At 45.7% G+C, this 24,465-nt stretch overlaps 1 protein-coding gene across 5 annotated transcripts in view; it reads right to left on the bottom strand.

Annotated features, from left to right (window-relative positions):
* Tgm4 (transglutaminase 4) overlaps positions 1-24,465 on the bottom strand; it is a 53,029-nt gene that overhangs the window by 11,539 nt on the left and 17,025 nt on the right. For all 5 annotated transcript variants that reach the window (XR_008215284.1, XM_052725450.1, XM_052725440.1 and 2 more), the window contains 9 exons: positions 19,497-19,673; positions 18,286-18,380; positions 15,239-15,350; positions 12,838-12,956; positions 10,195-10,296; positions 7,546-7,717; positions 7,336-7,474; positions 6,240-6,343; positions 2,288-2,530 (listed from right to left, as the gene is read on the bottom strand). Coding sequence is in view for 4 of the 5 variants with exons in the window: in XM_052725440.1 (XP_052581400.1) it covers positions 2,288-2,530; positions 6,240-6,343; positions 7,336-7,474; positions 7,546-7,717; positions 10,195-10,296; positions 12,838-12,956; positions 15,239-15,350; positions 18,286-18,380; positions 19,497-19,673 (1,263 nt within the window). In the remaining variant the exon portion in view is untranslated. The remainder of the gene's footprint in view (positions 1-2,287; positions 2,531-6,239; positions 6,344-7,335; positions 7,475-7,545; positions 7,718-10,194; positions 10,297-12,837; positions 12,957-15,238; positions 15,351-18,285; positions 18,381-19,496; positions 19,674-24,465) is intronic.

Raw genomic sequence — 24,465 nt, 5'->3', positions numbered from 1 at the left:
CCCTGCTGTCCTAATTGGCAGCTGCAACTCCGTAGCTACCAGCAGCAGTTGGGCCACAAGGGCTGCAGCTGGCTCTCTCAAGGCAACTAAGGAAAACTTTATTTAGGCCTGGAGAGGTGGCGCAGAGGTTAAGAGCACTGGCTGCCCTTCCAGAGGTCCTGAGTTCAATTCCTGGCAACCATCTGTCATGAGATCTGGTTTGCAGGGGCACATGTAGGCAGAACACTGTATACATAATAAATAAACAACAATTAAAAAAACAACCTTATCTAATCCTTACCCTTCTATAGAACACAGGATTCAAAGGTTGAAGTGAAATTCTGCCCTCAGAGAGGCTGAATAGCAAAGAGCTAATCTTCTCTCCTTGCTTGTGGCACCCAAAAAACAGCCCGTCCTGCCCTGCCCCCACTTAAGAACCCCCACTACGCGTGGCTCCTCTCTACCACTTTCTGTCAACTAGTTGCTGACGAAGCCTCCTGACCACACATTGGTCTAATCAAACAGATGTAACATGTCTTTGCATTGTTAACAAAAGCAGTAACACACCTTAAAATAATATTCCACAGCCGCCAGCCTGACAAGCTGTTTGCAGAGAGCAGACACTGAGTCCTACCCACACTTGCTTGCTCACAGCTCACAGGTTCAGACTGCTCCCTCCTCTTACACTACAGTAAACAGCTCCTGTCTTCTTCACACTGACCACCCTTCCCTTTCTTCTTCTTCTTCTTCTTCTTCTTCTTCTTCTTCTTCTTCTTCTTCTTCTTCTTCTTCTTCTTCTTCTTCTCCTCCTCCTCCTCCTCCTCCTCCTCCTCCTCCTCCTCCTTCCTCCCTCCCCTCCCTCCCTCCCTCCCTCCCTCCCTCCCTCCCTCCCTCCCTCCCTCCCTCCCTCCCTCCCTCTCTCTCTCTCTCTCTCTCTCTCTCTCTCTCTCTCTCTCTCTCTCTCTCTCTCTCAAATCTGGCCTCCTGCATCCTGGGCCGGCTTCAAATTCACTATGTTGTGAATGATGACCTTAAACTTCTGATACTGCCTTTACCTCTTCCTTGCTGGGACTATCACATGTGTTATCATGCCTTGTTTTTATAGTGCTGGGGACTGAACACAGGACTTCTATTAAATTAAACAAGCACACTACCATCTGAGCCACATCTCCAGCCAGCAAAGAATCAGGGGCTGTCACAGATGTGGATGAGTGTCTTGCTGCCCACAAGCACCCCACCACCACAACCAACATGGACAGGCAGAGAGGACCTGTGTGAGCAGAGCAAGGCCAGATACAGGAGTAACTGCTTTCTTGGGATGAAGGCAACACCAGGGCAACCCCTGAAGCCATCTCTTCTGATTGCCTCCCTCATGGACAGTGTGCTGTACTCTAGGGAACGAATCACCACATCTGGAGCCTCTTCCTCAAGACCACCTATACTCACCCACTGTTGGTGGCTGAGGAACAGAAATTGCACGTACAGCATCAGATGTCCCATGGCCCACAGGCTGTAATTCTCCAGGCAGTCTGGCTTGGTGAAATCTAGGCAGATCTACTGCACACTGGGGCAGACCCAGACACAGGAGACAGAGAACCTCCCATGTCAAAGCCTGACCTGAGCCTGGGTGTAGTTCTGACAGAGTGCTTGCCTAATGTGCATAAAACCCTAGTTTCCAACTCCAGTACTTAAAAAAACATAACCCCAGGCCAGGTATTGTGGCCAGCACCTTTGATCCCAGCACTCAGGAGCCAGAGGCAGGCAGTTCTCTGTGAGTTCAAGGCCACCCTACTTCACATAGTAAGTTCCAGAATAGCCAGAACTACATAGTGACATAGTGAGACTGTCTCAAAAAAAATAAATAAATAAAAAAGTCCCAACTCAGCCACCTTTACACTGGGTGAATCTAAGTCAATAAGAACATCTCTGGACCTCTCTGAACTCTGATTCCCAAAGTGTCTGCAGCACTGCAGGACTCGGCAAGGACATGGGAAAAGAGGATGCCGTACATTTGGAGCCTGGTGTATGTTGCATACCCAGGCAATCTGCAATCAACTTTTGTTTTAAATAGGGCATCACAGTGTAGTCGAGGCTGGCTTCAAACTTAAAGCAGTTCCCTTATCCTAACCTCCCCATACCTGGCTACCTCATCTTGCCCTTGAGTGGACACACTGTGTGTCATGTCCAGCCTCATCTCACATTGCTTGGGATGCTGTCACATTCTTGCCAAAGAGCATGAGGTTGGGTTATTGTGCCAGGGACCCTGGTCTTGGGCCAGCCTGTAGTGGCAGAAGCCCTGCACAGCTACCTTCTGGGTACTTGTACTGCAAGGTAATGTCTTCACGTCTGTTCTCGCCCACCATCTTGGTGCTGATGTGCTTGCCAATACTCGCAGTTTCCACGGCGAGGAGGACCTTCCCCTGGTTCTGCTTCACCAGCCAGATGAACTTGTCACCATTGACCTCCGTGAAGACAAACTTGGTGTCATACTGGGTTTGGACTGCTCCCTGGCGGATGGCACTCAGTGGAGAAGGTCCAATGCGGAAGCTTCCTGAGGGAAAGTAAGAGAGGATGACTGTTGGGGTCTCTGCCCACCCTGCTTCCTGTCCCTTAAGTTCATCACAGTAACCATAAGAAATCCCACCCAAACAAGGAGGAGGCAGGTGCTTCCCCAGCAGCCTGAACTGCTATCTACCATTAAAGACACATCCCAGCTTAGAATTTAAATATCCAGGAAATCTCAGGCCCAGAGGTAAGGAACCATGCCCTTATTTCCACTCATCCCAGCACGCTGCCTATTCCCTGTATGACCTATACTTTCATTTCCTGGATATTGGGTATGAAGGTAATACTGACCTCATAAGGTCATCAAGCATCAAAAATCAAACGAAGTAGTATACAATGGTACTTAGCACTGTAATTATCTGGGAACTATCACCAGCTGTCACTATTGATCTGAACCAATAATGCTGCCGTCTAGGTCTGACATAGGAACAGAGAGTTCTCCTTGACTGCCATTAACAACTTAGCAAGCATTAGTCTTTCAGCTCTTCATTGTACAGATTGCTTTGATTTTTCACACTCTTGTACTCTCAACACTGGGCTTGCTATTTCCTTTGTTTTATTTAATCTTCAATACACACAACTCCTCTCCTAGCCTCTCAAAATCAGCCAGCCCTGCAATTCAGTGTAGTTGGGGGTGGGGGTAGCTAAGACTCAGAACAAGGCTACTAACTAACACTTCTGTTTCTAACATGGCAGAGGGCTTTATCTGCAAAGTGAATGGGTAGGTGGGCTTCTAAAGCCCTTTCCACCTGGGCACAAGGCTTCTTCTGCCTCCCAGGTAGATAGTGACCGTTGGCTGTGTTCAGCCCAGTTACAAGGCTACTGTCCCCACCTTGACAGATACTACTGGGACCCCAAAGAAAGGACCCCTCCTTGCTGAGCATCTTTCAGCACAAGGAGGTGTAGCCAGATCTCTTCCGGGGGTGGGGGGGTGGGGAGTGGAGGGGTGGGGGTAGGGGGAGGTAAGGAATAGCTGACCTCTGGAAATCCCTGGCTGGTTCCGTTGGGAACTGTGATGCTGTGATTCTGCCTTAGGGAGCCTTTGGGACACACTGATTGGAATAATATAGGCACCAAAATATTTTAAATTGTAATTTGAATGTCTTTGGAGACTGTGCCTCCTGCACCTGGGTACCCCTCCTCAATCCACACTGTTCCCTCTCTGTCCAGGTGATGATCTTGCTCCTGGAAGGGCTAAAGAAGTCCACTGCAAGGATGCCTGTGTCCTGTGGAGGTCAAGGTCCCATAAGGATGCAAGAGTGGAGGAGTCAGATTCTCAGGAACCTAGGGCAGCCTGGTTAGAGAAGTTCTTTTACAAAATGTGGGTTCACAAAAAGGTTAAATAGTTGATCTCATCTCAAACGTTTCCATTTACTGGGCAAATTATTTTGTTTGTTTGAGTTTATTTTTTGTGGATTTTTTGTTTGCTTCATTTTGTTTTGTTTTTTTGAGACAAACTCACTAGTTAGCTGAAGATGGCTGTGAACTCCTGATTCTTTTCCTTCTCTTGAGTGATGGGATTAAAGACAAGTGTCACCACAACCAGGTACCTTGTTTTCCAACACTAAGACTAACTTGTCTGAGCCTGGTGGCACAAACCTGTAATCCTAGCACTGAGGGTATGGAGCTGGGTGGACTGAAGTGCCAGGCCAGTCTGGGTTGCACAGCAAGACTATGTCTAAAAAATCTTTTTTAAAAACTGTTTTTGGGGGGCTAGCGAGATGGCTCAGAGGTTAAGAGCCCTGGCTGCTCTTCCAGAGGTCCTGAGTTCAATTCCCAGCAACTACATGGTGGCTCACGACCATCTATAATGTGTTCTGGTGCCCTCTTCTGGCCTACAGACAGAACACTGTGTACATAATAAAGAAATAAATTAAATAAATAAATAAATTTAAAAAAAACTGTTTTTGAGGGCTGGAGAGATGGCTCAGCAGTTAAGAGCACTGGCTGCTCTTCCAGAGGTCCTGAGTTCAATTCCCAGCAACCACATGGTGGCTTAAAACCATCTATAATGGGATCTGGTATGCAGGCATACATACAGACAGAGCACTCATACATTTTTTAAAAATACATAAATAAATAAAAATTTTTAAAAAAACTGTTTTTGAGATTATAATATAATTACAACATTCCTCTTTTCCATTTCCTCCCATAAACCCTCCTATATTCCCTTCCTTGCCCTTTCTCAAAATCATGACCTCTTTTGTCATTGTTCGAAAAATCTTAAATAAATAATATAAATTAATGAAGATAACTTGATTCTGATGGAGGAGAAACTTGAAAGAAGTTGATTCTATGAAGGATTTACTAGTAAACTTGCTTAAGAAATATTAAGTTACACAAAGTAAAATTTCGCCAAAGCTAAAAAATTTAGTGCTGCATGTACTATGACTGGAAGATAAGTAGTGTGCCGACCAGACTTATTCGAAATGGTAGGAACAAAAATTCTGTACCAAAATTGAAGTTTAGGGTTACTGAGAAAGTTTCTGCTAATGTTTGCTCACCAAGATTATCTCAGATTAGGCTCATTTCTGATAACAAAAGGAGACAACCCCTACTTAAAACTGGCCAGGAGGCCCATCCCCATATAAAGGAACAGATCTCTAATACGGACAACTCCAGGGGGTAGTGTAGGGTCACAACCATCGTTAAGTCTTGGTCTGCCACTAAGTCTCCTGTGCTCTTGTCAGGAAGAGCATAATTTTACCAGGTGGGCAAGATAAACTTGGGTAACAACTATTCATAAAGAGCAGCACTGGTGTACATAAGAAATAATTCTGGCAATGTCTTTGCTGTGTAAACCTGCCATTTGCCCAAGTAGCCAGACTTGAGGTCTCCTGTCTGTTTCAGTTCTTCAGAGTATAACCCGGGGCTGGGATGGGAAAGAGATTTAAGGATGACAGTATAAATGAAATATGTAAGCCTAAGGCCTACATAAGCTGGAAAGCTTTTGTGTCTGAGGCTGGTTCCCTGTTGTGCATTAGCTAGAAAGAGTCGCACCCTCTTAAAGAGCTTTTTCCTTTACTAATCTTTTAAATGTGTAGGGAAGTGTCTCACTGGTAAGGAATATTAACTCTATAACAATTCCATAGATTTCCCAGGTAACCTCAGACCAGATTTCACCTGCCCAGAAACTCCCCAAGCTCCTTCCTACCCAGGACCAGATAACAGGTAGACAGCAAGGTAGGACACTCCCACTCCAGCCAACTTGGGCTTTGAGGATCACCTGCTCAGGGACCTATGGCTGAAAGCCCTTTTCACTTCACCGCCCTGAGCCTGGGTTTGCAAGATGCAGATAATGACGAGACTTGCTCTGGAAGACTAGCTGTGGGCTAGTGAAACAGCCACGTGGCCTATGGCACTTGCTGAGTTCCTACACCCATGGGATAGAAGGAAGGGAACTGACTCTCACAAGCTGTCCTCTGGCCTCCACATACGCACCATGACTCATGTGTGTGTACATACAAACAAGTAAATAAATAAACATAATTTTAAAACTTTTGAAAAGGTGAGTTGTAAGCTGTACATCCAGTAAGCACCTGCACTTACTGTTATATCATGTGACTGTCACTGTGCCCTCTTCATAAGGCCTTGCCCAGTGTGAGTGTCACCATCCAAGACCCACAGACTAGTCAGAAGAGCAGCCCAGACATAACCTTCATCCCCAGCTCCTCCAGTGCCCCATACAAACTCACCCTCACTGATTTCCTGGGGCGTAGCATCCAGGACCTGCCAGCCATCATTGCCCTGGGGTAGATCCCGTCTTCTCATCCAGGCATCTGTCCACACGTGGAAATTCCTGTGGCAGTAGAAACAGCCCCACCAGAGCCAGCCATGCAGTTAGAGAACCTGTCATCACAGCCCTCTAAGGTTCTGAAGTGGAGGACCTTTATCAACAAAGGCAAGGACAGTGGGAAGTGCTGTGTAGAAAGCAGAGCTTAGAGCAGATGGGCAGTGGAGGAGAGGCCCCTGAGACTCTTAGATCCCAGAAGACACTTACATTCAGCCTCTGCTGAATGAATGAATGAATGAATGAATGAAATGAGCAAATGACTGCAAACCTTTTTCCCACTCATGATTTTATTGATGAATAATTTTGTAGCTGGACAATATTCCATATTCTTGCCCCTTTTTTTTTTTTTTTTGAGACACAGTTTCTCTGTGTAGCCCTGGCTGTCCTGGAATGCACTCTGTAGACCAGGCTGGCCCTGAACTCAGAGATCTGCCTGTCTATGCCTCCCCAGTGCTGAGATTAAAGGCATGCACCACTACTGCCAGGCTTATTTTTGCTATTTTTAAGACAGTTACATCATACGCTTTAACAGAGCTTGGTGTCTCCAACATACAGTGCCAAAGTGAAAGACTTGTCACATCCAGCTTTGGAGCCATGTCCCCACCCAAACCTCCAGACACTCTCCCTCCCTTAAAATCTCCGCACTTTTCTCCTTCAAGGTGCTGTGCACTGGGTCAGAGAGCAGAGGAAACAGTACCTCTTGTTGACTAGGGTGCCAGTTATATCAGAGGGTGGCACACAGCTGCCTGTCTCAGTCTCCAGGGCTAGAAGCTAGAAGTAAAGGGCAGTCCTTGGCCTTTTCTTCCATGGGGGCTACCGCCCAGGGATCTTTGTGCTTAACAAGCCTTCCCAGGAGTTCTGGGCCACACAATGAGGTTGGTTATGCAAAGTGAGTTTCTGGAGTTGACACTGCTCACAACTTGAACCAGTCTACAGAGGAGGCTGCAAAGCCCACAGAAGAACAGAAGAGGAACCCCACCGGCCAGGAGGGAGCCTACCAGACAGAGTCCTTGGTCAGATGTGCGATTGTCTTGCCTGACTCATCCAGGTAGATGTCTACTGTGAGATTCTTTTCTGTGTCGTGGGCTGACTCAAAGTTAGTCACGCTGCGAGCTGGGATGCCCACTGCTCTCAACGCTGAAATGACCCCAGACAGAGATGGTTAGCGTCTGTGGGGCGGAGTGGCCCCTGCCCCAGCCGCAGCTCACCTGTGGTCAGGATTCCAGAGAAAACCCAGCACTGGCCAAAGCACACAGGCAGCTTGGTGAAGTAGTGCTGCTGCAGGATGGGCACGCTGCTGGCCCACACGTACGGGGCCGTGCCGTTGCTGTAGTCTCCCGACCAGTTCCCCACCAGCACGCCATTGTTCGCAGCACACATCTGACACAGGACAGAGCAGGGTTAGCATCCGTGCTCTCCCCAGACCCTGGAGTTTGTTCAGGACAGGCAGGTTTAAGGCTAGCCTTGACTACACAGGGAGGCTCAGTCTCTCCTTGCTGTACTCCCCCAGAGAAACCATCACTCACTGAACAAGAGTAAAATGTCAGAGAAGAGCATCTACCATAATCTGGAAAGGCTGTGCCAATGCCCATGTGAGACAGACTGTCTTCATTTGTGTTAACCAAGATGATGTAACAAGGCTCCTCTATGGATGCAAACTGCAGCACATATCTATTAAGCCAGGCACTAGATCTCCCTGGAACTGCAGTTTCAGGCAGTTATGAACTATTTGGTGTGGGTTCTGGGAACAAAACTTGTGTTCTCTGTAAGAACAGCAAGTGCTCTTAAGTACTGGGACATCCATCCAGCCCCCCAAAATTTCTTTTTTGAGTCAAAATCTCAGTATATAGCACAGGTTTGCATGAAACTCTCAGCAATCCTCCTGCCTCAATCTCCTGAGTGCTGAGATTACATGTATGAACTACCATACCTAGCTAAAATAAGTATGTTTAGACTTCTGAGGATTTTTTTCTTTCTTTCTTTTTACTGTGTTGGGTATTGAACCCAGCTCCATTTGTTGGTTGGTTGGTTGGTTGGTTACTTTTTATTTTGAGGAACAGTCTTGCTGTGTTACCCAGGCTGCCATTACACTTGCTGCCTCAGTCTCCTGAGTAGCTAGATTACAAGCCTGTGCCACAAAGCCCAGTTAAACTCAGTTTTAATTTCTAATATATAATATACATATGTGTGTGTGTGTATAAATACTTAGAAATAATATACTTTCTAAATACGTTTATACATCTGTAATATATTGTGTATATTAATACAATCATAAAATATAACTTCTATATATTTATAGACATAAGCCATATAAATATAAGCTACTTGAGATCCTTGGTACTTTTTGACAATATCATGATATCCTGAGACCACAGAGTTTGAGAGCTGCTGCTTTGGCTATAATAGACAAGGGTAGCCCATCTGTGTATCCAGCACAAAGCAGTGTCCTTTGCTAACAGGAGCAAAGTCCCTGGTCCAGTACTTACTGAACTCAGGAAGCCCTGCCTAAGTTGTTCCATATTGTGTAAAATGATGGTTTTGTAGGCTGTGCCTTGTTCTGAGTACCTCCATTTTACAAGCAGCATTGACTTCAGGGTGAAAATGCAGAGGCAGGATGACTTTCAGGCACATAGACACTACTTGTCAGTATACCTATGAGGAACAGACTGATACATGACATGCCTAACAGTAAAAAGGAATCAGCTTACAAATGTATCAAAGTAAATTAAACCATAAGAGCACATAGGCATCTTAAATCGTAACAGGAAAGTCAGGCCCAATACCTTACCACACACCTTCATCTGGACCCTGAAGTGAAGGACAGTTAACATAATAGCAACCTGTCATCTGAGCATCTGTTATTGTCAAGGGAACTGATTGTCCCAAGGGTCTCTGCTCAGCTCTATCTCCACTGCCAATATGGCTGCTTCAATTACTGTCAGTCAGGACCCTGTCCTGAACGTCACCCAATGCCTCCGTTGTTCCATGCCTCATTTCTACAGCCTTACTTGACCCTAAGGCTTGGTTCAATCCTGAAATCCCACAGCTTTACTCTACTACACTTTCCAATAGATCTTCAGCAGAGTTAGCTCACACACACACACACACACACACACACACACACACACACACACACACACCCCAGAGGCCCAGCAGAGAAACTTCATGCATCCCTATCAGCTTCTTTTGCCTCTCAGGTCTCTTCAAACTCCTCGGATTCTGCTGCAGCTTCTTTGACCCTTTTGTGACCATTCTATAACTTACATCTGTACATACATACATACATACATTCATACATACATACATACATACATACAATCATTCATACATACATACATACATTCATACATGTAGATATATTTACTATGTGATGTGTAATCCAAGAATTAATATTAATAGGATTGAAATAAAAGAACCTATGTTTGCCTTGGCTTGCAAATCAGGACTACTTATTTGGTATGTTGCTGCTAAGGAAACTGACATTGCTTGTGAATTTAGTCAACAAATTCTTATGTACTGCACTCATGCCAATGTTTATCCCAGCTGCAGCCAGGCTTACAGGGAAGGGAGAGGGAGGACCTTGAATATTTACACCATCTTGTAGACTGGAAAAGTCACTTTCCTAAGGTCAACTTACAAGTGGCAAAGTTGGCCTTTTGAACTCAAATGGGAGAGCCTGTGCTCAGAAGGACAATGACAAACAATACATTCCTTGGTAGTTTTAACTGCTCAGCCACAGCTCCCTGTGTGTTTCATGGAGAACAGCTTACTGTTTGCAGGAAAACCTACATCAGCTGAGCAGGTGTTGATTATAGACATGTAGGAGCCCAGACGTAGAGTCTGGCCTCTCCACATACCATAGTGCAAATGCTCCTGGACACATATACCGGGCTCTGCATGTCACCATGCTCCAGTTGTTCCAACAGGGAGAAGCAGCAGTTCAGAACGTGCTTTTCAAACTGTCATGGAGATGGAGAAAGAGACATCAAGATTCTGCCCCGTGTCAGACACTAACCCACCCCATCTAATTTGCATTGCCTTGAAGGATAACTCATCTCCCAAGTAAGAGAACTTGCCCACAGTCCCCTCAAAGAACCTCCACATTCCACAGTAGAAGCCACTAGACAGCCAGACGCATGAGGGTAATTCCTTCGTAATCAAGTTAAATAAATGAAACAAGCTGCCAAGCTGTGTACAAGAAATATTATCTCAACTTGGTTAGTATTAGTAATAAAAAAATAAATAGGGGGTGGTGGGGAGATGGTTCAGTGGTTAAGAGTACTTGTTGCTCTTGCAGAGGACCCAGATTCAATTCCTAGCGCTGACATGGTGGCTCATAACCAGTTCCAGGAGATCCAGTGCCCTCTTCTGGCCTCCATAGGCACCAGGCAAGCACACAGTGCACAGACAAGGCAAAATACACACAAGATAAATAAATACATTTAAATTAAGTATAGGGCAGGGAGGTTGGTTTAGTGGTAAAAAGCACCTGGTTTGATCCTCAGGCTCCACCCCATGGAAAGAAAGAAATGACTCTTGAAAATGGTCCTGACCTCCACACACACACTGTGGCATGTATGCATGTAGGGTAAACAGTCTGAGCCCACTTCCAGGTTTGAAAACCACCAAGACTCACTAATACCTGAGCCTCAAAACCCATCCATCCCTGGGCTTGGCTTGAAGTTGCACCAGTCTTCACCCTGGAAATCTCCACCCTGGAAAACTTCACCCCTAAGAAACCCTATATAAGCCTATCTCCTCAGTGTCTTGCTGCTTCTCGGCTGAGCAGAGGCAGCCACCCTCTTGTGTCTCTCCCAATAAATCTCTTGTGTGAGGTTTATTGTGTGGTGTGACTTTGTGGTATTTCTTGGTTCCCAATTGCCAAGATACTTTTCCCTTCAGAGCTGTAACACTTGCATTAGGAAGCCTTCCCCCAAGAGTTGTAATACCTCCATTGGGGACGCCTTTCCCTCAGAGCTGTAACACTTGCATTAGGAAGCCTTCCCCCAAGAGTTGTAATACCTCCATTGGGGACGCCTTTCCCTCAGAGCTGTAACACTTAGAGTGCACACACACATAATAAATGTCAAACAAATATTTAAAAGAATGAAATGCTCTAAACTGTAAAGTCATCACCAAGGAAAACTGACATTCTGTTTTATGTACTGTAGTATCTTTTCTGTTCTTCCTCCTCCCCATTTGCTGATGTTTGTTGTAGGTCTTTTTGTTTTTGTTGTTTTGTTGAAACAGGGTCTATGTAGTCTTGTCTGTCCTGGAACTTGCTATATAGAACAGGCTGACTCTATTCTCATAGAGATCTGCCTGCCTCTGCCTCCTGAGTGTTGGGATTAAAGGCTTGGGCCACAATGCCTGGTTCATGCTGGTATATTGAGACAATATCTTTCTATTTGCCCTATACTGGCTTCAGATTCACCCTCTCTTGTGTTTATATCACAGGCATGTGCCACCAAACCTGGCCTATATGTTTTCTAAGTCTTTTGTGATAAGCATTACTAGGGATAGAACCAGGACCTCACACAAGCTAGGCCAGCAGTATCCAGCTAAGTCCAGGCCTGAGTTACTTTTAAAATCCTGTTTAAGCAGTTTTACTAAGATACAATGAACATCCCATAAGGTAACATGGTCTACGTTTGTCCATGGAAGTGATGTGTGTTGGTCATGTTGTAACCCAATGGGAAAGACAGCAAAACATAAGGATCAAACAAGAGCAATGGTTTGGAAAGCAGCATCGTTTTGAGTGATTTCCTGAGAAGAGTGACTCACCTAAGATTCCAGCAAAATCTCCCAGGATCTTCATCCTGGCAGTTTCCTTTTTCTGTCAACTGATTCCTACCCCTTTTCTACTGCTGTCTTGGCCTTCCAGCCACAGGACAACCTGATACACCATGCTGCCCACAAAGTAAACACCCTGCTGACTGGAAGTCACCCCTCCATCGTTCCTCCTCTGTTGTATCCTATATGTCAGAGCCCAGGGATAGGAGGCAGTTTTGAAGAGTATTTTTTTCTGTGAAGTTCGAGGGGAAGACAGGCAGTTTCTGATGCCATGACGCTGACACAGTGACTTGTTGGCCACCACACTTGTGTCCACCCATGTTGTCACTCTTCTCATAGCTACACAAAGACACCTATCATTCTACCATCAGAACCTCTGCACCCAAGTTTTCTAAACGTCTCCTGGTCACACTGTCACCAGGCATCTTCATAAGGACTTGTTAAATGGTTGCTGGATAAATGCACTGGAATATAAGGGATCAGACAGAGCAGAGGATAAGAAAGGCACTGTTGGGCTCTGAGCAAGGGGCCTCTGGCTCAAACCGCTTCTCCTGTGGGGTCTGTGGAGCTTAGTCCTCTCAGGCCAGTCTCACACTTGTAAGTCTAGTTTTTCAGCTGAAGTGAACCCACTTTGCTCCACAGCCTTTGTTTGATAACCCCTAAGAAAGAAATATGCATGGTGCAGCCACAAGAAGACAATCTATTACCTGACCAAAGGTCCAGGGCTTCTCTTTAATTTGTTTGGCAAAACCCATGTAAATGTAGCCGGAATCATTAAGGACATACTCTGCCCGATCCTCCTCACTAGGCATGAAAACGTTGTCATCTGGAGCAAGACCACAAACATGGGTTATTGACTACTCCTGAGATAGAGGCAGGTATACCATAGCATTGGGACAACAAATGTTGGGGGAATGGGTATAGGAAGCAGGAAGGATCACAGTAATACATTGAAAATACAAACAGCCAGATGTAGTGGCTCGTGCCTTTGACACCAGCACTTGGGAGGCAGAGGCAGGTGGGTCTCTATGAGTTTGAGGCCAGCCTAGTCTACATTGAGAGTTCTAGAATAGCCATGGATACATAGAGAAACTCTGTCGAAAAAAACAAAAGCAAAAATACAAAGAACTTCCAAAAGGACATCCTGAGCTAGGTGTAAAGCTCTTTCGCCTGGGGAAATGTGGGGAAATTTGAACATAAGGAAAATTATGATGAAATCTAAACCAAACCATTAATAAAAGAGAGAATCCAGAGGCTGGGAGAGATGGCTCAGTGGTTAAAAGCACTCATTCTTACAGAGGACCCAGGTTCCATTTCCAGCATTCATGCAGTGGCTTACAGCTATCCATAACTCCAGTTCCAGAGGGTCCAATACCCTCTTCTTATCTCCCCAGGTACCAGACATTCACGTGGTACACAGTCAAACAAAACACTCATACACATAAAATAAAATTAATAAATTGAAAAAGAGAGAGAATCCATAAGTTCACAGAGATGATGGATGGGTGGGTGGATGGATGGATGGATGGAGGGAGGGAGGGATGGATGGGTATGTAGGGATGTAGGTGTTTGTGGATAGACAGATGTGGACGAATGGATATGGGTGGATGCAGATCATGGATGGATGGATAATGGATGTGGATAGATGGATGCTGTGGATGGACAGATTAATGATGAATATGAGTAGGTGGATGGATGGATGGATGGATGGATAGATGGATGAATATGGATTGGGAGGGAGCTCTTGAAACAAGAGAATGCCAGGGTCCATCTGCTAAGAGTGGATGGAGGGCTGAGGCTGGAAAATCTGCATAACATCCCACTGAAGACTGCTTGGATCAGGCAAAATTCAGAAGTGGCAGATTCTGATGAGGAGTACATATCGGCATGATTGTAAAGTGTTTCCACATAAGCTGCTTACTAGCTATGAAAGGAAACATCATCATGATATAAGGGAATTCGGATAATACCTAGATCAAATGATGCAAGTTTAATGTTTCCCAGTTAAGGAACAAGGATATATGGTATGCCTCCAGATGATTTTCAACATAATTCACATAATATTCCAGGTAGGAGCATGTGGCTTGAATCTAAGAATGATAAATCACCAGACAAATCACAAAAATTAGGATTTTTCTGTTAAAGAGAAGAGGAGCTTGTTCCCCTAAAGCAGTGGCTCTCAACTTTTCTAATGCTACAACCCTTGAATACAGTTCCTCATGTCGTGGTGACTCCTAACCATAAAATCATTTCGTTGCTACTTCATAACTGTAATTTTGCTACTGTTATGAATCATAATGTAAATATCTGATGTGATCCCCGGAGGGGTCATGACCCACAGGTTGAGAACCACTACCCTAGACCATCAGTGTCATGTCAAGGAAGACTAGGGTGGCTGTGTGGGTGAGGTGGCTATTACCATCAGGGTGGATGGTCTGAGTCGACAAGTCTCTCTCTCTCTCTCTCTCTCTCTCACACACACACACACACACACACGCTGCAGGGCAAATGTAAGAAAAGAGCAGAGCAGAGCCTGTCTGAAGTGTCTCTGCTCCAGTGTTTCTGGAACAAGGCTGATGAATTTTGAAAAGGAGGACACTTTGGGTAGATAGGGAAGAGTGTGTGGATCTGGAGGAAGTTGGGGGAAGAGGGTGAATATCATCAAAACAGATTGTACAAAGCTCTCAAAGAACTAATAAAAATGAGAAAAATAAAATTAAATTAAAAAAATAAAAATTTAAAATAAAAAAATGAGTGATGTTTGTATACAGGCTCAAAGGTAGCCAGGAAGGGATAACTTGAGCACAAGAGCCAAGTGTGAAGATGGGAGGAGTCACTTGTGGCTCCCAGCAGCCTCTGAGCAGGGCTGGAAGCGGAAGCTAGCTGGGTTTGGCAAAGCAGTGAAGATAAGCTGAAATGGCAGAAGAGACATGCATGCATGCGCTTGGCCACCAGAGGATCTTCTGGGCGTGCACTAACTGTGCCTGGGCCACGTCCTCAGCTAGTTTGAGAGCAAACTGGGTACAAGCACGGGCACTCTTTGTTTAGTCACATAAGACCTGCCAGTGGAGGGGACACACTCCACAGCAGAGCTGAATTCTGAGTTACCTGAACACCATGGATTGAAGAGAAGGAAGAATTCTCCAACTTTATATTCATTCACACGCAGTTTGTACCTTCCCACTACAGCATCGGCAGCACTGATGACAGCCAGTTTGACCTACATGAAACACAAGACATGGTGGACACTTTCTTCCCTGACTCAGCTCTGAATCCTATGAAGCCTCCCAGAAGAATCAACAGTCCTGACAAATCATCCTTTCTAGGGTCAGCCCAGCGACCAGGAGTACCCCAATGGGAAAAGATGCGATCCACAAGGCAGGAAGGTCTAGAAGGTTTCCCAAAGTGGCAGATAAACTTGGGTTTGCAGTTCATAGGTGCATTTTATCCCAAGCTTTATTCCCTTCACTCCTGCATGCAGATGGTGCTACCTCCCAGATCATAAGGCAGACTCTATGGCTGTGATATAAGGAGCCTGATCTAGCACTCAGGACTTCAAGAGGCAAAGAAAATGTCAGCTCCTGTTCTCTGCAGGGTATGTGTGCTGCTCAGCAGTAGAGCACTTGCCTAGCAAGCTGGAAATGCTAGATAATATTCCAGCTCTGTAGTGCCTCAAGCATCTGCAAGGGCACCCAGGCTGCCATCCAGTGCTTTAGGGTAGTTAGTGGCTGGGTAGAAAATTAAGACATAGATACTATTGCACCTATAGTTGTACTAAGAATTTTATTTCCCATCATTACACACAACCCAGGGTTTTCCAAATCTATGAGATACTTGTTATTAGAAGGTATATTCTAGGGACTAGAGAGGAGGCTCAGAGGTTAAGAGCACTGGCTGTTCTTCCAGGGGTCCTGAGTTCAATTCCCAGCAACCACATGGTGGCTCACAACCATCTGTAATGAGATCTGGTGCCCTCTTCTGGCTTGCAGGCATGTATGCAGATAGAACACTGTATACATAATAAATAAAAAAAGTATATTCTAGGAGCAATGGCTGCCAGGTCCATCGAGAGCTTTGTCTTCTGCTAGCTGAATGCTGTTGGCTACTTTCTTAATTTCTCATGTGCATCAGTTTCCTTGCTTGAAAGCTTGCTAACTCCTTCTCCATCTCCCTTGGTGGTTGTGGGAATTAAATGAGCAACACATACACAAGGCAGTAAGGAGAGTGAGCCTCTTAGAAGGCAGAATGTCCCCTCTCAACCTACAGTGGCGTTTGGCTGCCTTGATTAGGGGCTGTTTCACGAAAGTGTTCCTGAGCATCAACAGGACAGCTGGGACAAAGTCCCATTCCCCATGACTCAGCTGGCAGAGCTCTAGGCTAGTAAGGAAGGTCTTTCCTGTTGTATCCCAGCACAGACCAGAATCCTCGCCATCCTTTATTATCAAGCAACACAGAAAGCCCACCCTTCTATGGTATAGGTAATGTCAGACACCCTGACCTGTACAGGGTCCTACACATGTGCTCACATGTTTAAAAAAAAACAGGCTAGAGAGATGGCTCATTGGCTCATCAGTTAAAGAACTGCACTGCTCTTGCAGAGGACCCAAGTTCAATTCCCAGCACCCATGTCAGGCAGCTCACAACTCCCTTTAACTCCAACTCTAGAAGATCCAGTGTCTTGGGCCCCTGACTCACATATACATATCAGTGGTACACACACACACACACACACACACACACACACACACGATTAAAAATAAAGAATTATATATTGCCGGGCGGTGGTGGCTCACACCTTTAATCCCAGCACTCGGGAGGCAGAGCCAGGCGGATCTCTGTGAGTTCGAGGCCAGCCTGGGCTACCAAGTGAGTTCCAGGAAAGGCGCAAAGCTACACAGAGAAACCCTGTCTCAAAAAAAAAAAAAAAGAATTATATATTTTTTAAAAAACCTTTCCATGGGTATTAAAGATTCACTTCCTTCATGGGTGCTATAAAAAATAAACAATTTTAAACAAAAAATATTTAGCAACACCTTTTGAGTGAACAAAGCGAGCCCATCCCCTATCCCATTCCCACCAGCTCCATAACCAAAACTGAGGTTCCTAGAGAAGGAGACTGAGCCAAAGCCTTCCCCTAGAGAATCTGTCATGAATACATGAGAAACACAAAATGCTGCTGCAAAGTAGGAATTGGAGCCCTGGTTCTGGCCAGAAAGAACGGAAAAAGAGAGGCACATGGGGGAGGGGCTGAAAACAGAGTCCACTCACTCATTTGTCAGCTGCAAATTCTGCTTCCAGAAAACCTGAAGATCATTGCCCTTTTTAAATCTTGGAATTAACTTAGCAATGGAATCTGTAGGCTACGTCCAAAGGAAGTGGCCATAAACTAGTTCAGAGATCTAGCTGGGAGAGGGGGATAGTAGGTAGATGTTCCAACACTGGGAAGACAGCTTTACAAAGAATGTCAAAGAAGCCATCCCAAGCCCACACACTTGAGCAGGCTGCATGCTGGGCTGGCAACCTAACCAAAAGGAACACTGATGTCATCACATTCTGTTAAGAAAAGGAGATGCTTCCATCTGCTTTTGAGTTTAAACAAAAAGCCTGGAGGGAAGAATCACCAACTGCATCTGTAAGAAAAAGTGTTGTTATTTCTCCTCTCCTCCCCTCCTCCCCTTCCCTTCTCTCCTCTTCTTCCTTCTCTTCTCCCTCCTCCTCCTTCTCTCTCTCTCTGTCTCTCTCCATCTCTCTCTGAGTCAAGGTCTCTCTCTATAGCCCTGGCTGTCCTGGGACTCACTATATAGACCAGGCTGGCAGGGAACTCACAGAGATCTGCCTGCCTCTGTCTTCCACAAGTGCTGGGAATAAAGGTGTGCACCATCATGCCTGGCCCTGATGGGTTATTCTTACTCATTTTCCTCTGTTCATTTCCTCCAGTGAACATAAATGTGGAACAAGAGTTATGCAGAATCTGGCTAGTCAGAGCTACTGTGTGCTATGGGTAAGCAAGAAGCTGAGGTACCCAGAGCCATGGCTACTGGTGGCAAGCAGCATTATACACTAGAAAGCAAGGAATGGATAAATAGGAACTACTCAGTTGAGACAGGGAACCATCCAGAAGCCACCAGCCAATAACCCGACACTGTGGCCCTCACCTCTTCGCCGGACTGCTTGGCAACTTTCACCTGCCAGCCCTTAGAACGGAAGGATGTCATCGGATCAAGCTCCACCAAGGATGGCACTTTTGATCCTGGAAACACCAACAGGGAAGTGAGTCTTGACACCAACCCCAGGATGGCCATCTTTCCCCACTCACCAAGTCACTGGACTGCAGTCCTCAATTGGTAGGTGGTCCCTCTGCCTTGATGGGGCTCATGGTCTTCTTCCACCTTGGCTATCTAAGTTGCACTGTCTGCTCAAATTAGTCAAGTCTACCCCATCTCCTTTCTACATCCTTACCTATAACTCCAGAGCCCCAGTCCTCTCTTGCACATCTCTATCTTCTTTGTTAAACTGTTTAGCCCTGGCCAGTATAGTCACTACAACATGCATTAAACTAATGATCCTCCTGCCAAACTGCAGTGTGTGGGTAAAAGTGTGTGCGGATGTCATAGGTCAACACTGAATGTCTTCCTCAGTCATTCTCTACTTTGTTTTTGTTTGTTTGTTTGTTTGTTTTATGTATATGAATGCTGTATCTGCATGTATGCCTTTATGCCAGAAGAGGACATCAGATCCCACTAGAGATGGTTGTGAGCCACCATGTAGTTGCTGGAATTGAGCCATCTCTCCAGCCCCCCCACTTTTTTTTTTTTTTTTTTTTTTTGAGACAAGGTCTCTCACTCATTCCGGAGCTCACCAATTAGCCCAAGCTGATTGGTCAGTGAGCTCTAGGGACCAGCCTGTCTACAGCTCCACCAAATATGCACCATACTGCTTGGCTTTGACATAGGTGGTGGAGACCTAACCTCAGGTCCTCATGCTTGTGTATGACAGGCACTTCACTGACCAGACTACCTCCTTAGGCCCTCAAATGTGGTACTTTTGATAACTATTATGGTTTGCCTCAACCCCACAGAGCTACAGTGTCAGCAAACAGTCCTGTGATTCATCTACAGAATGTCTTCCAGATCCCTCTAGATCAGCTACCTTACAGGCTGGCCTCTGTCCATTCTGACCCTTCCCTGGCCATCTCCACTGATCGGCCAAGGGTGTCATCCACTGTGCCAGAGTGATTAATCCAGTTCCCAGTCCATTCTCAGCATGGGGAAGCTAAGGCTTAGGGAGCAAAACCACTCTTGACCATTGCACACTCATAAGCCTTGTGGTCCCACCCTCCATCCTGCTGCTGGGGCTGAGGCCTCACCTCTAACGATAAACGTCAGCTTCAGTTCGTCCTGAGGATGGAGAGGTCTGTTTAGTATCACCTTTATGTTGAATAACTGTCCACGTCTGAGCACAAGCTTATTGGTCTGGAAATCCAATGTGTGGTGGGCGGCAGCATTCTCCTTTTTCTCCATGTTCACAGAGTAAATCACCAGCGCTGTTAGCACACAGTATGTGGGAAGACACAGGGTTGATTCCTAACTCTGACCGTTCAGGGAAGAGAAGAGGGGTCCCCTGTCATATCCCTGCAGGCCACGATAATCTGAGATTTGGTTTCCTACCTATAAAATGGGTGTGTGCATACTGGCCTCACAGGATTACAGGGGGTTGAGCTGAGAGATGGAAGTCATAACCCTGTCAAGCACGTGTAGTAATAGCAGTTAGGTGGTGCCCCCATTGCTCATCTTCCCAGCTTGTAAACTGGTGCATGGATGCTGGAGAGAAGGAGGAGAGGAGCAGCCCTTGACTACTTCCCATTCCTGTCAGCCCAGCCTGTAGACCAGGCTGGTCTCAAACTCACAGGGATCCAACTGCCTCTGCTTCCGAGAGTGCTGGGATCAAAGGACTGCATCACCACCACCACCACCCAGGGTTTTTTGTTTTTTGGTTTGTTTTGTTTGTTTTTAATCGTATTGTTTGAGGTGAGAAAGACCCACTGTAAATGCGGGTGGTACCTTCCAGTGACAGCCAGATAAAAGCAGGTCTAAGGGGAAACTACTTACTTTCAGGTCATGCTGGCAAACTCATCTACTCTGTTGACATTTTTAAGCTGCTGCCACCATTCTAAGCTGACAAGATAACCCAGCTTCTTTGGCTTTCTGACATGGACTGAATACCAATAACTGTCTGGGAATCCTCCAGGCCTCGAAAGCTAGCCTGGGATGGTGAGACATCTAGTCTCCTGGACTGAGCAGATAGTGGGTTTTCAACCTCCCCAATGTGAAAATCGCTATCTACGTAAGCCAATGTAATAAATACCCTTTTAAAATACATTCATTATAGCAGTCCTGGTCCTCTAGAGAACCCCAGGGTGCACACTACCTAGTTTGCACAAACACACATGATTTCTTCGGCACATGCTCTGTGGAGGCTACATGACTAACCACAGTGAACACTCAAGGCATTGATTCTCTAATGAACTTTCTAACAGATAACTGTTACCACGTGTCATGGGACTAATGGACCACATACTGTGTGACCCCAATGAACTTTCTGGTATTATCACAGACTCCTTCTCTCTTTGATGGCTATTGTACCTTGTACCATAAGAAATCACAGCCATGAGTATAACCATATGCCATCCTGTGTGTGCTGGCTAGTTTTATGTCAATTTGACAGGTGTTAGAGTCATTTTGGAAGACTGAACCTCAATTGAGAAATGCTCCCTCTAGCTTGGCCTGTGGACAAGCCTGCATTTTCTAGATTGATGATTGATGTGAGCGGTCCCAGGTCACTGTGTGCAGTGACATCCCTGGGCTGGTGGTCCTGGGTGTTATAAGAAGGCAGGCTGAGCAAGCCACCGGGAACAAGTCAGTAAGCAGCACTCAGGGTCAGTACACGGAACCTGTGGCCCACAGGGGGCCAAAGCTGCGCCTCATGCTGGCAGCTGAATCTAATAGTTTAAGAGTCTCCTGGGTGATACTGGTTTTAAAGGCATGAAATGGTCATAGAGCTCAGCTGAGGCATGCCACAGCAGAAGGCCAGGACAGGCCACTAGCGAAGATGTAGTCTCAGGAACAGTGAAAACTCCAGAATTGAAGGGGTCATGGAGAGAAGTTGAGGCTTGGGCCATGTGGCAGGGTTAGAGTCCATGAAGAGAGCCCAGGAGAGGCTATTGGTAAAAGTTCAGCACAGTTACACTGGAGACCAGAGCAATTTAGAGATGCCAATACATGGGAAAGCCACCGAAAGCAGCAGCAGCTGTGGAGTGGAGCTGGCCTGAGCCTAGTAACAAGTCACACGTGTGATGGATGGTAGACAGGGAAGTAGATTTGTCAAGCCCTATGGAGCTCAAAGGATCATGAGTGAGTCCCAGATTTGATGCTTTGTTGATCAGTGATTGATGTGGGAGGTCCCAACTGACTGTGGGCAGTGACACTCCTAGGCAGTTAGTCTTGGGTGCTATAAGAAGGCAGGATGGGTAACCACAAGGAGCAAGCCACTAAGTAGCATTCCTCCATGCCTCTGCATCAGCTCTTGTCTCAAAGCTCCTGCCCTGACTTCCATGAATGACAGGAGTGTGACCTGAGAGCTGTTGGCTGAAAGAAACACTTTTCTTCCTAAGTTGCTTTCAGTTACGGTATTTTATCACAGTGATAGAAACCCTAACTAACTGTGTTCATGGTCCGCCGAGGCTACCACCAGCTTCCAGCAGGCATTCCTGGAGTCTGTATAGAACTGCTATGGGCATAGGAGATCCACTGAACACAGCAATTGTTAAGCATTCTAAATATTACCTCTTCCTGCAGAGGGCTGGGCCCCTCCAAATCGGGAGTGCAAACTGTTGCCCTAGGTACATATGCCAAAGAGTTGTCACTGATTTAGAGAACACATGTTAATTCTCATCAAACGAACTCATTTTCAGCCAGGTTTTTTGGTTTTTTTTTTTGGTTTTTTGAGACAGGGTTTCTCTGTGTAGCTTTGCGCCTTTCCTGGAACTCACTTGGTAGTCCAGGCTGGCCTCGAACTCACAGAGATCCACCTGCCTCTGCCTCCCGAGTGCTGGGATTAAAGGTGTACGCCACCACCGCCCGGCTTCAGCCAGGTTTTTACAGGATTTCCACAGATGAATTTGCAGATTTAAAAACAGAATTATCCACTGTACAAAATTTGTACAAGTATTCTCTCCAAAGAAATCAAAGCTTACAGCAGGTAGCAGCTCCTCCAGTAATCTCTACACTAAGGTGGCCGGCACAAGGGTGAGGCCAGCCTGGGCTGCCGAAGTGAGTTCCAGGACAGCCTGGGCTGCCAAAGTGAGAGTCCCAAATCTGTCTCACTTCCACTCCAAAAGAAAATAAATTAGATGCTTTGGACTATGAAATAGATAAGTAAAAAACTGCTAGGGATATAAGAAATTTAAAAAGTTGTGGGAGGGGGAGTTGGAGAGATGGCTCAGCAGTTAAAAGTGCTTCTTGCTCTTCTAAGGACTCAGGTTCGATTCTCAGCACCCACATGGTGGTTCACAACCATCTGTAACTCCAGTTCCAGGGGATCAGATGCCCTCTTCTGCCCTTCTTGGTCATCAGACACACAAGTAGTGCACAGACATACATGTAGGCAAAACACTCATATATATATATATATATATATATATATATATATATATATATATATACACACACACACACATATATATAATAAAATAAAGCAAAACAAAATAAAATAAAAGTTAGAGAAATATTAACCAGACAGATTTAAAATAACTTCTAAAAATAAAAGTTATTGAAACTAAATACACAGTGAAGGCAGCTGGAGAGATGGCTCAGCAGTTAAGAGCTCTGGCTGCTTTTGCAGAAGACTATGGTTCAATTCCCAACACCAACATGGCAGCTCACAACTGCCTATAACTCCAGTTCCAGGGGATCAAACATATTCTTCTTCCTTCTATGGGTACCAGGCACACACACACACAAATAAAATAAATAAAAACTAAAAAAAAAAAAAAAAAAAAAAGTAAAGGGCTGGCAAGGTGCCTCAGTGGCTAAAGGTGCTTCCTTACAAGCCTAATGACCTGAGTTCCAACCTCAGAACCCCCATGATGGGAAGAGAGAACAGGGTCCTGTAAGTTGACTGTGACTTCACATGTGTGTAATAGCCCTCTCCCTCTCTCCCTCCTTCCCTCCCTCCCTCTTCCTCTCTCTCTTAAAAACCCAGCAAACAAGTTTAAACAGCATACACATAACTAGAACTGTGATCTAGGAAACAGACCGGGAGCATGACTCAATCTCGACAAACAGAAGTCAACATGGAAGTGAGTTAGAGATGTGTGAGTGGGTGAGAGGGCCCAGTGTGCAGGGACAATGGGAGCTCTAGGAAGAGAGGTGCTGCTGTGGGATGGTCTGTATGTGCTCTGATTGGTCAATAAATAAAACACTGATTGGCCAGTGGCCAGGCAGGAAGTATAGGCGGGACTAAAGGAGAGGAGAATTGAGAGAAGAGGAAGGCGGAGGGAGACACTGCCAGCCGCCGCCATGACAAGCAGCATGTGAAGATGCCGGTAAGCAACGAGCCTCATGGCAAGGTATAGATTTATAGAAATGGATTAATTCAAGCTATAAGAACAGTTAGCAAGAAGCCTGCCACAGTCATACAGTTTGTAACCAATATAAGTCTCTGTGTTTACTTGGTTGGGTCTGAGCGGCTGTGGGACTGGCAGGTGACAGAGATTTGTCCTAACTGTGGGCCAGGTGCAGCAGCAGGGAGTGCACACCATCCACAAAGAGAGTAGCACGGAAAGGACAAGGTCTACTGGGGTGGTGAGAAAGTGAGTGTCACCTGGCAATAAACCTGCTACTGCAACAAACAAGCATCCGTTGCTGCAGACACAACTGCTGAAACAGACACTTTGTCCTGGCTACCTCTGGAGAAGGGGCTGGAGCCATGGGTGGGACAGGGTTAATTTTTGCAATGACCAGTTATTACTTGTTTTGTTTGTGATTCTTTTGTTCCTAAAGAAATGATTCATTCTCTGACCCATTCTGAAAAGTCCTCAGTCATCAAAAAGGACATCTCAAATGCATTAGGCCCTCTTCACAATACTCCATCATTGGTAACCCTGAACTTGTAGTCTTTGGCCATTTTTCTGAGGATTTCTCCCCTCACATGCTGGCTGGGCCAGGAAACTACATCCTTTTTCATGCTGTTGTCTTAGTTAGGGTTTCTTTTTTCTTCCTTCCTTCCTTCCTTCCTTCCTTCCTTCCTTCCTTCCTTCCTCTCTTTCTTTCTTTCAA

Source organism: Peromyscus californicus, unplaced genomic scaffold (assembly GCF_007827085.1).
Source record: "Peromyscus californicus insignis strain IS unplaced genomic scaffold, ASM782708v3 Scaffold_11__1_contigs__length_118956290, whole genome shotgun sequence".
Classification (NCBI taxonomy): domain Eukaryota; kingdom Metazoa; phylum Chordata; class Mammalia; order Rodentia; family Cricetidae; genus Peromyscus; species Peromyscus californicus.
Note: the sequence above shows the minus strand (reverse complement) of the source record. Positions and strands in the feature narration are given on the sequence as shown.